Source organism: Gracilinanus agilis, chromosome 6 (assembly GCF_016433145.1).
Source record: "Gracilinanus agilis isolate LMUSP501 chromosome 6, AgileGrace, whole genome shotgun sequence".
In the NCBI taxonomy this organism is placed as follows: Eukaryota; Metazoa; Chordata; class Mammalia; order Didelphimorphia; family Didelphidae; genus Gracilinanus; species Gracilinanus agilis.
The window spans coordinates 291,700,683-291,711,494 of record NC_058135.1 but is presented as its reverse complement, the minus strand read 5'-3'; the positions used below and the strand labels follow the sequence as shown (position 1 = coordinate 291,711,494).

General features: G+C 45.9%; 1 protein-coding gene across 1 annotated transcript; it reads right to left on the bottom strand.

Annotated features, from left to right (window-relative positions):
• Window positions 1-313: 313 nt before the first annotated feature.
• On the bottom strand, window positions 314-8,170 carry LOC123252813 (protein kinase C and casein kinase substrate in neurons protein 1-like). The gene is made up of 5 exons (XM_044682054.1): window positions 8,108-8,170; window positions 5,541-5,697; window positions 2,813-3,048; window positions 663-809; window positions 314-589 (listed from the first exon to the last, which is right to left on the bottom strand). Exons 1-5 carry the CDS (start codon window positions 8,168-8,170, stop codon window positions 314-316), a joined length of 879 nt encoding a protein of 292 aa, XP_044537989.1.
• Window positions 8,171-10,812: the final 2,642 nt, after the last annotated feature.

Sequence of the window (10,812 nt, the reverse complement as noted above, 5' to 3'; positions counted from 1 at the left end):
AAGGAAGGAAGGAAGGAAGGAAGGAAGGAAGGAAGGAAAGAATGAAGGAAGGAAAGGGATGGAGGGAGGGAGGAAGGGAAGGAAAGAAGGGAAGGGAGGGAGAGAGGGAAGGAAAGAGAAGGAAAGAGAGAAGTAAGGGAAGGAGGGAGAGAGGAAGGGAGGGGAGGGGAGAGAAAGGAAGGAAAGGGAAGGGAAGAGAAGGGAAGTATGGAGGGAGGGAGGAAGAAAGGGGATCAGGGGCAAGATGAAGTCTGGGGACCTTTGAGATCCTCACTTCTATCAGCAGTCCCACCACCTCCATCCAGAGGTCATGTCAGTCAATGTTTAACAGCCAGCTCTCCCCACCCCCCCAAAAAACCCCAAAATTTGTCACCGTTTTAAGTTTAATCTGCGTTATTAGCACCTTCTCCTTCACTTTGCTAAGTCTGGCCTTAAGAAATACCAGGCCCTGATTTGTATTTTTGTTGTTTTCCAAAGTGTAGATGCTCACATTGAAAATTGAACAAATTGCACCATCAGCTCCAGGGAGCCGGGAGCCAGCGTGAGGCAGCTGGAGCATCTGCCTGTGTCCCTCCTGGCCACGCTGGAGCTTGTGTTAGGCTCCCTCCCTCTCCCTCCCTCCCCCCCCCCCCCCATCTGCTATGGAGCCAGACCTTCTGTACGTCCTGCTTGCACTTGTCTACTTTGTCCTGAAGTTTCTTTTGCTGTTCCGGGGTGACTGACTGCTCCGCCTTGCTGTTGGCCTCCCGGGTCACCGCCAGCTTCTCCTCTTTGCAGGCCAAGTGGTAGGCCTTCTTCGCTGCCTCCAGCTATCAGGGATAGGAAAGTTAATAGCCAGCATTGATATAGTGCCTTAAAGTTTAGTAAAGCAGGAGGTGGGAGCTATCATTATCCCCATTTTATGGATGGAGAAACTGAGGCTAGAAGAGGTGAAGTGACTAGCCCAGACTCACCCAGCTATAGTCTGAAGCAGTATTTGAACCCAAGACTTCCTGACTCCAAGTCCAGCCTTCTTTCCATTTTGTCTCTCATGCCTGAAATGTTCTCCACTCTATCTCCTGCCTTCCTTTCCCACCTTCTACAGGAAGCCTTCCCTAAGCCCTCTGAGTTCCAGGGCTTTTCCTCTGGTAGTTATTTCCCATTTAGCCTATATATAGCTTTCTTTCTTTGTTTATTTGTTTACATGTTCCATGCCCCTCCCCAATTTGATTGTGAGCTCCTTGAGGCCAGGGACTGTCTTTTGCCTCTTCGGGTGGGTGGGTATCCTCTTACTGGGCTTAGTACAATGCCTGACACGTTGTAGGCACCAAATAAAAATGTTAATTGAAGGAGGGAGGGAAGGAAGGAAGGAAGGAAGGAAGGAAGGAAGGAAGGAAGGAAGGNCCTGACACGTTGTAGGCACCAAATAAAAATGTTAATTGAAGGAGGGAGGGAAGGAAGGAAGGAAGGAAGGAAGGAAGGAAGGAAGGAAGGAAGGAAGGAAGGAAGGAAGGAAGGGAAGGAAAGAAGGAAGAAAGGAAGAAGGGAAGGAGGGAAGGAAGGAATGAAGGAAAGAATGAAGGAGGAGGGAGGAAGGAAGGAGGAAAGGAAGGAAGGAGGGAAGGAAGGAAGGGAGCGAGGGAGGAAGGAAGGAATAATTGATTGATTTATTCATTCCCACTTACTACCTAGCTAAACTCAAAATTGTATCATTTGGGCCTAATCTCCTCCCTTCCTTTCCTTCCACATTCTTTCCATTCTACTTCTTGCCCTCCCACTCAGGGCTTAGATCAGAGACTACAGACTCTCCTGGGTGGGAGGGACCTTAGGTTGTTGCTTAAGATAAGCCAAAGTATGTGGTGGATTTCAAATCTTCAGAGGACCTTCTCCTTCACACACTCTAGAGTTCAGCCAAACTGGCTGGCTCTCCATGTCCCATACTAGACCTTCCATCTCCTACTTCCACTCCTTTGTCCAGGCTGTCTTCTATACCTAGAAGGTATTTTCTCCTCAATCTCTGCTTCATAGATTCTTTATTTTTAACCCATTACTTTCTGTCTTCTAAGGCAGAAGAGCAGTAAGGGCTACGCAATTTGGGATAAATGACTTTCCCTGGGTTACACAGCTAAGAAATAAATGGATGAGGTCCAATCTGAACCCAGGTCCTTCCAGGGTCCAGACCGGGCTACCTCGCTCACTGTACCCTTCACAGATTCTTTAAGTCAAGCTCAAGTTCCATCTCCTAAAGGAAAACTTTCCTGCTTCCTCTGGTGACTAAGGCCCTCCCTTATCCCGGAAATTACTTTATCTACTTGGTATACATTTTCTATTTACTTTTCCACATACACATTCTTTTCTTCTAGAAAAATATAAGGTCCTTGGGAACTGTACCCTTTGGTTTTGTCTTGATATCCTCAGTAACTAGCCCTGGACCTTGCTAATAGTGGGCATTTAATTAGACTAGCTGGATAAGAACAGGGTCCCTTCCTCTTTTCTCCACAGATACCCTCCCCTTAGAAAGACTATCTGTCATCCAGGAATCCCTCCCAATGTATTCTCATAGAATCACAGACTTAGGACTCAAAGAGAATTTAGAAGTCATGGAGTCCAACCCCTTCATTTTATAGATGAGGAAACTAATTACACAATTACACCAAATTACACAGCTAATAAGTATTTGAGAAGGAATTCAAACGCAGGTCTTCTTGACTCTGGAGCCAGTGCTCTATCCACTACAATATGCCACCTTTCTATAGGCTTCCTGTTAATTATACATACAGAGAATCTCATGCCCTTCCTCCTAGAGCCTCTTCCCCCACCTAGCCCTGGGTACCTCCTTCATCTTCTTGGCCCAGGGTTTCTGCGCTTTCCGGAAACCATCCTCAGCTTCCTTGGTCTCCTTGAAGCCACCCATGATCTGCTTGTGGTAGGCGTCCTTCTGCCAATTCTTCACCTTCTCCAGGTCATCATTGACCAGGTTGTTCTTCATATCTTGATGCAGCTCGCTCACCTTGTCAGCCTCCGTCATGATGGCACCCCATGCACGTTCCAGGCTGCCATATTGTGGACCTGCAGGTGGGGAACCAGAGCCTAGGAATGAGCTGAGGGAGAGATGATAGGTACTTGCTATCCTAATTCCCTTGCCTATCCCTAAACCTGTAAAGAAGAGCAACCCTCCCTTTCCGCCCCACCTCCCTCTGCTAAACCCAGCACCCAGGGCTGGGTAGGCAACCTAGGGAAGGCTCACATCTGACTCCTGCTGCATCCTGGGGTTTCCTGAGTTCAATTCAATTCAACAAAAGCACCTTCAATGTGCGAGGTTGGACCAGATGGGACCTCCTATCTCCAGGCCTCGAGCTCTATCCACTGAGTCACCTATTGGCCCTTTCTTAATGCCCATCTTAAGACCTTCTTGTTACCCATCCTTTGAGGTTCAAGTCACAGAAACATGAGAATGGATCTCTGATGCTCTATTGTCTACCCACTTCCTCCTTTTAAAAAAAAACAAAACACCTTACTTTCCTATGTCCATCTTATGACCTGGTTGCCCATCCTTTGAGGCTCAAGTCATAGAAGTATGAGCTAGAAAGGACCACTGATGGTTTCTGGTCTACCCACTCTACTTTTTTTTTAAACCTTACCTTCCTAATGTCCATCTTAAGACTTTCTTGTTGCCCATCTTTTGAGGCTCAAGTCACAGAAACATGAGCTAGAAAGGATGCTCTATTGTCTACCCACTTCCTCCTTTTTTTTTTTAAAGCAGTACCTTCCTATGTCCATTTTAAGACTTTCTTGTTGCCCATCCTTTGAGGCTCAAGTCATAGAAGTATGATGGAGAAAGGACCACTGATGGTTTCTGGTCTACCCACTCCCTACTTTAAAAAAAAAAACAACAACTTTACCTTCCTAATGCCCATCTTAAGACATTATTGCCCATCTTTTTTTTTTTTTAAACCCTTGTACTTCGGTGTATTGTCTCATAGGTGGAAGATTGGTAAGGGTGGGCAATGGGGGTCAAGTGACTTGCACAGGGTCACACAGCTGGGAAGTGGCTGAGGCTGGGTTTGAACCTAGGACCTCCTGTCTCTAGGCCTGACTCTCACTCCACTGAGCTACCCAGCTGCCCCTTTATTGCCCATCTTTTGAGGCTCAAGTCATAGAAATATGAGCTAGAAAGGATCTCCCATGCTTTATGATCTACCTACCCCTTCCTTTCACAGGGGCTCTCAGAGGTAAGGTACCTTGCCAAAGGTCACACAGGTAGTGGTCAGATTTAAACCCAGATCCTTTGACTTTCACAGCCAGTGCTGCGGTTCCCATGATGCCATGCTTGCCTCCCTTAGTCCTATTTCCTCACCTTGGTAATCTCACTCCCTCTCCTCAGAACTCCAAGAGTTCCTCCTGTCTAGACCACAAAATCCTGGGTCACCTATTAGTGTGTGCCTGTGTATATATATTCATGTGTGTGTATATGTGCATTCAAGTCCCCTCTCTCCACCCTGCTGTAAAATCCTGAAGAATTAGGATCAACTTCTATACTGGATTCACATCCAGCCTTGGACAGTAGCTGTGTAATCCTGGTTGTCACTTCTGCCTCAGTTTCATTAACTGTAAAATAGAGATAATAATAGCACCTACTTCCCAGGATTGTTGTAAGAAGTAAATGAGATAATATTTACCAAGTACTTGGCACATAGTAGGTGCTTCATAAATAATTATTCCCTTCCTCCCTCCCCCAGTACTTCTTCTGTGTGGTCCACAGTGAAGTCATCTTTTCTTTAATTTCTGGGAGCAGTTCCTTGAATTCCTTAATCCCCTCCTCATCCTCAGCAGAAGGTGCCTCGGCTGCCTTAATCCTTTCATTCTGCATGACCAGACTCTTCTCTTTGATGTTCACAGACTTGGTGAACTGAGATGCACCCTCAATGTATCTAGCCCAGGCCTGGGCACAAAGTTGGTATTAAGTAATAATAAAACTTCCAATTTCAATAATGCTTTAATATTTACAAAATACTTTCCCCCCATGGACAAAGTCCAGATATAAAATCCCACAAAGCCGTTCATCTAAATGCAATTATCCCCATTTTACAGCTGAGGAAACTGAGAGGCTTAATAAATACTAAGAGGATCATACATATGATTGAAAGCTGGAAGGGAACCTAACTACCATCTTGTCTGACCCCTTCATTTTACAAAAGGGAAAATCAAGATTGAGAAACTTACCCAACTTCCCCTAGCTAGTAAGGAGCAGAGCCCACTGATTCTAAACCCAAGGTTCCATCCTTTATGACTGAAAGACTAAAATGTACCTGAAGTCAGTGGGATGTGGTCAGCAGGTCCCTTGGGGTAGACTCCTTTCTACTATCCCTCTCTCCTCCTCAGACACAGCTTCCTAAAGCTAGAGGGACCACGATCCTCCAGCTGCTTCTAACAGGGCGCATTTGCCTTTTAAGGCTAGAAAGCCTTGTTTGTGTTCCTCCCCTGGCCTGAGAAGCCCCCTGTGAGGCTCCAACACACGCCACTTTGGGGGTGGGATGGTGTGGGGAAGAGCATGGGGGCACCTTTCTCCAGGAGCTGGCGCCAGCGTTTGGCCCAATCTGTGAGCTGCTGGGCATAGGCCTTCTCGATCTTCGCTCGCTCATGAAGGCAGCTCATGAGGTCGTTGCAGAGCCGATGGCCATCATCGATCCTCTTTACGGTTCGCTTGTAGTTTCCCACCTGGAAGAATCCCAAGGACAAATGGGCATCCCTACTCCCTGCTTCCCCGGGCTCTTGCTGCCTCTCAAGAGAGACCTCGTCACTAACTATCCCCCCACCATGGAAATCAAGAACTGTTTTCTCTGACCCTTTTCCAAGACCAACAGGCAACCCAACCTCCCCCAAATCATAATCACCAAAACTGAGATGTTGTATGAGGGCCTCAAGAGCCTCCTTCACCAACAAGTCTTCCCCCAACACACAGGCAATGCACACACACCAGGAATATCCCATTGTGTCCAGCAGTGGCTTCTCTGAGCAAGGAAGGAAGGAGCTACTGAAGCAGAGGACCCAGCAGAAGCCTAGCCCATGCCACCCACATTCCAGCCTGGCCCGCACCTTGGCTCCCATATGTCCCACCATCTACCAGTCACACCATAGCTAGATGAAAGGTAAGTGGATGAGCCCCAAACAGGTTGTGGAGGGGGCAGGAGGGGAAGAGAAAAATGGAAGACAGAGGAGCAAGAAAAGAGAAACTTCATGTATTTTCTAGATGGAGAGAGTTGGAAGAGGAGGGAGACAGAGAAATAGAGAGCCCCAGAGAGGCAGCCTGAAGACAGGAGAGAGATGAAGGGAGAGAGTAGTAAAGAGATGGCAAAACGAAACAAAACAGCAGTCAGGTGAAAGGTAGAATAGTTCATCCAAATGCAGTATAGCAACTTTAGGTGTACAAAATGCCTTTTTCACAACCACTTGGTGAGGTAGGTAATGAGAGTATGAATCTCTCGAATTTACAGATACAGCCAACTGAGGCTTAGAGAGGGTGACTTGTTGAGTAAACAGCCAGTCAGGATGGCATAAGGGACAGGAAGGAAGAGAGACAGGGAAATAGAAGAGTAGAATTAGAGCATCAGAAACAAAGAAATAAAGGCCAAAAGAGAAATCCAGAAACTTGCACCAGACTAAAAAATTTAAAAAGCTCTATTTACTGTTTATTATTTATTCAATAAAAAGAGATAGGAATTGTTATTGTTCAGTCATTTTTCATTTGTGTCTGACTCTTCATGACCCCATTTGGGGTTTTCTTGGCAAGGATACTGGAGTGATTTGCCATTTTCTTTCCAGCTTATTTTCCAAATGAGGAAATCAAGGCAAACCAAACAAATGACTTGACCAGGGTCACACAGCTAAGAAGTGTCTGAGGTTGGATTTGAATTGAGGAAGATGACTTCTAGGTCAGTTCTGTATCTCCTGTACCTCCTAGTTGTCATTATTTACTCAAAAATAGGGGATTGGCCCTGTGATTTAATACATTTCAGGAATTCCCAGGAAGGAAACTATCTCCACTTTTTTGAAACATGGGCTCTTAGAGGGTTGCCTAGAGCACTAATAGGTCAAATAATCAGCATGACACAGTCAATGTATATCAAAGGCAGAACTTGAAGCCTAATCTTCGGGACCTCTGAGGTCACTTATCCAACCACTCCACCAAGGTTGTTGCCATTGCCATCATCACCACCACCACCACCATCATCATCACTCATTCCAACGATGCTCATATTTACAAAGCTCAACAACAAAACTATGGGGGAAGGGGCAACTAGGTGGCTTGGTGGATAGAGAGTCAGACCTGGAGATGGGAGGTCCTGGGTTCAAATCTGACCTCGGACAGTTCCTAGCTGTGTGACCCTGGGTAAGTCACTTAACCCCCATTGCCTAACCCTTACCGCTCTTCTACCTTGGAACCAATACACAGTATACATTTTAAGGTAGAAGGTAAGGGTTTTAAAAAAACCGCAACCCTGTGGGGTAATTACCTTGAATATTATTACTCTTTTTAGTTATTAAATAAATAGGAATCCTGATAACCACCCCCTGAACTCTTGCACTCCTTCCCAAATATGCATCCCACAACACACGGGGCATCAAAAACAAAGGTACAGGCCAAATAAAATAGTCATTAAGCTTCTGGAAGAGAAGGAAGAGAGGGTGGAAGGCATGAGAAAGACACTCAGTGGAAAACAAAGGTTTAATTTGGGTTGGTGGGCAGTGGACAAATGGCTCAGAGGAGGCAGGAGAGTGGATGGAAGTTCACTGAAGTGGATGTCTTGCTCCCTCTTGTGGCTATGATATGCCAAATTAATTCTCCTGATAGGCGAAAGGAGGCAGAGAGGAAGTAAGAATGGGTGGCGGGTGAGGGTTTGGGAGTGGGAAGATATAGTTCCAAAGCAGGGCAGAAAGGAAATCTGGAACCAGGTGCTGCCGAGATGTCTGATGCCAAGGTAGCCAGGAGGGAGCTGGGCATTGCCCCTACAGACCTGGCACAGGGCACCCCCAGGTTACGGTCCCTTCTGTGGAACACTAAGCAGATGTGGGACTTGAATTTGGGAGGGAGGGGTAAGTGAGAAGAAAGGTGAGAGGGGAATCTCACCTCCCAGAAGCTGTCGGTGATCTCCTCCATTGAAGGTGTGGCTTCATCATAGGAGCCAGACATGGTACCTGGGGTTGGGGGTTGAGGCTGGGCACTGGGCTGCAGCCAGGGATGAACTTCTGCTCATACACTGAAAGACAGGGGAGAAAAGAGTGGTCAGTAAAACACATGAAGGAGATGGAGCAAGCCCTCTCCCTCCATCCCACTCCCAAAAGATCTACCTCTGCCCACAGCTTCAAAGCCCTGAATCTCCCTACGAACTCATAGATGTATATAAACTTTTGAGCCATGATGGACCTTAGAAATTGCCCATTCCAAACTCCTCATTTTATAGAGAAGGAAACTGAGGTCAGGAAAGTGAAACAATTTGCCCAAGATCACAAAGCATAAGAGTAGCAAAGCCAGAAGCTAAGTCTCTTGACTTCCACCTTAATGCACTGGTCTTTCCACTATTCATCCAGGCACCAGCCTGGCAGAGGATCCAAAGACGAGTTCCTGCAAAGGTTACTCTGGGGAGAGCAGCACTGAGCCATATCTTAACCAGTTCTCAGCTTTGAAGTCCCTGGTGGAGTGGGGCATGGAATCTCAATGCTCCCACTTTGGAGAATAGGATTTCCTCCCAAATTACAGCAGCTAACCAGTGCGGATTTTGTTGTTGTTTGGTCATTTTAGTTGGGCCTGACTCTTCATGACCCCATTTGAGGTTTTCTTGGGCAAAGATACTGGAATAGTTTGCTATTTCCCTCTCCGGTTCATTTTGCAGATGAGGAAACTGAGGCAAGCAGGGTGAAGTGACTTACTTGCCCGCCCAGCTAGGACTGATTTGAACTCAGGAAAATAAGTCTTCCTAACTCCAGGCCTCGCATTCTATCCACTAATATTTTAGGCTAATTCATCCAAAAGAATACTCTATATCTGCCCCATCCCCTCAAGCTCCACCACATGACCACAGATTACTGTCCACAAATTGTTCCTCAAATGCTTTGCCCACCTTCTACCCTACCATTGCAGAAAAGGGGAAGGCCAGTCACAAAGGATACGCATCTTTACATGACTTTCCAATGATGAAATTTTAATTGAGAGTATTCAAACCCTGTATAAACTAAAAGGCAATGACAAAAATATAATAGGGCATTGTAGGTCAAAGCGTCTAACCTAGAATGACTTGAACCTGATAAGTGGCAGCAAATATTTGGAGCTACAAGGGACTTTAAAGGGGAAAATGAGGTCCACCTTAAAGAAGTGACTTGCCCAAGGTCAGATAGTCAGGAGGAAGTAGCTTGAGCCAGATTTCATACCCTGTTCCTCCTTCTGATGTTGTTGTTGTTGTTTGGGTTTTCAAAGAAGACCAGTGACATCACAATGAGAGACATCTTGATGTGAATTGGATTTAGGTGAGGCAGAGTTACACAGCATCATCAGTCTCACTCTCTCTTTCTGAGTCATCCAAGTCAGTGGCAAGAAAAAAGTCAGGATGATTGTCGATGGCCTTCAATGCAGTGGATGACCTTGGCATCGTCCATGTCTGACCGAGCTCTAAGAAATCCATGGCACCGACTTCAGCCACCTTCATGGTTGTTGGAACAACTGTTCTCATGTGCCCATTTAATCAGAATGGGGTGAGGCAAGTCTTCACATGTTTGGGGTAGACACCTCCCTAACTCACTGACAGCTCTGAGGTTTGTTGCGTACCCTCAACCAGATTTAGCCCATATGGTGAAACAGATTTTTCCCAAGATGTGGCCTTCTTGGAGCCACAAATGAGAGCTTGGTGATCGGTGAACACCAAAGGTGGATGAGCAGCCCTGAAAGATGCTGGTCTTCCCTGAGCATCCCATGCACAGTTCTAGACACATACTATGCCCTCAATCTCCCTATCTCCCTATTTCCCTTCCCCATCACTTTTCAGTATCCCAAACCCTTGCAAAGGTCTCCCCAAAGAATATTGCCTTGTCCCAGCTCAGTACCACCTCCCTGTGGCTCCTCAACTCCTTCCTCTGCAGTAAAGCCTCACATCCCAGCATTCTTTTTTATCCCTTCTGTTTGTTTGTTTTTTAAAACACTTATCTTCCATCTTAGAATCAATGCTAAATGTCAATTCTAAGACAGATGAGAGGTCAGGGGTTAAGTACCTTGCCCAGATTTGAACCCAGGTCCTCTCATCTCTAGGCCTGGCTCTCTAAGCCACCTACATGCCCCAGCAAGAACTAAATAACTACTTTTTAAAAAATATTAATATTTTATTTTATTTAATTTTCCAGAGTTACATGATTCTTGTTTTTACTTTCCCCTTCACCCCTCTTCACCCCGCCCCCCCATATCCAACATGCATTTCCACTGGTTTTAACATGTGTGATTAATCAGGACTTATTTACATATTATTGATAGTTGCATTGGTGTGGTTGTTTAGTGTCTACATCCCCAACCATGCCCACATCAACCCATGTGTTCAAGCAGTTGTTTTTCTTCTGTTTCCTCTCCTGCAGTCCTTCCTCTGAATGTGGGTAGCGTTCTTTTCCATAAATCCCTCAGAATTGTCCTGGGTCACTGCATTGCTGCCAGTACAGAAGTCCATTACATTCGATTTTACCACAGTATATCAGTCTCTGTGTACAGTGTTCTTCTGGTTCTGCTCCTTTTGCTCTTCATCAATTCCTGGAGTTCTTTCCAGTTCACATGGAATTCCTCCAGTTTATTATTCCTTT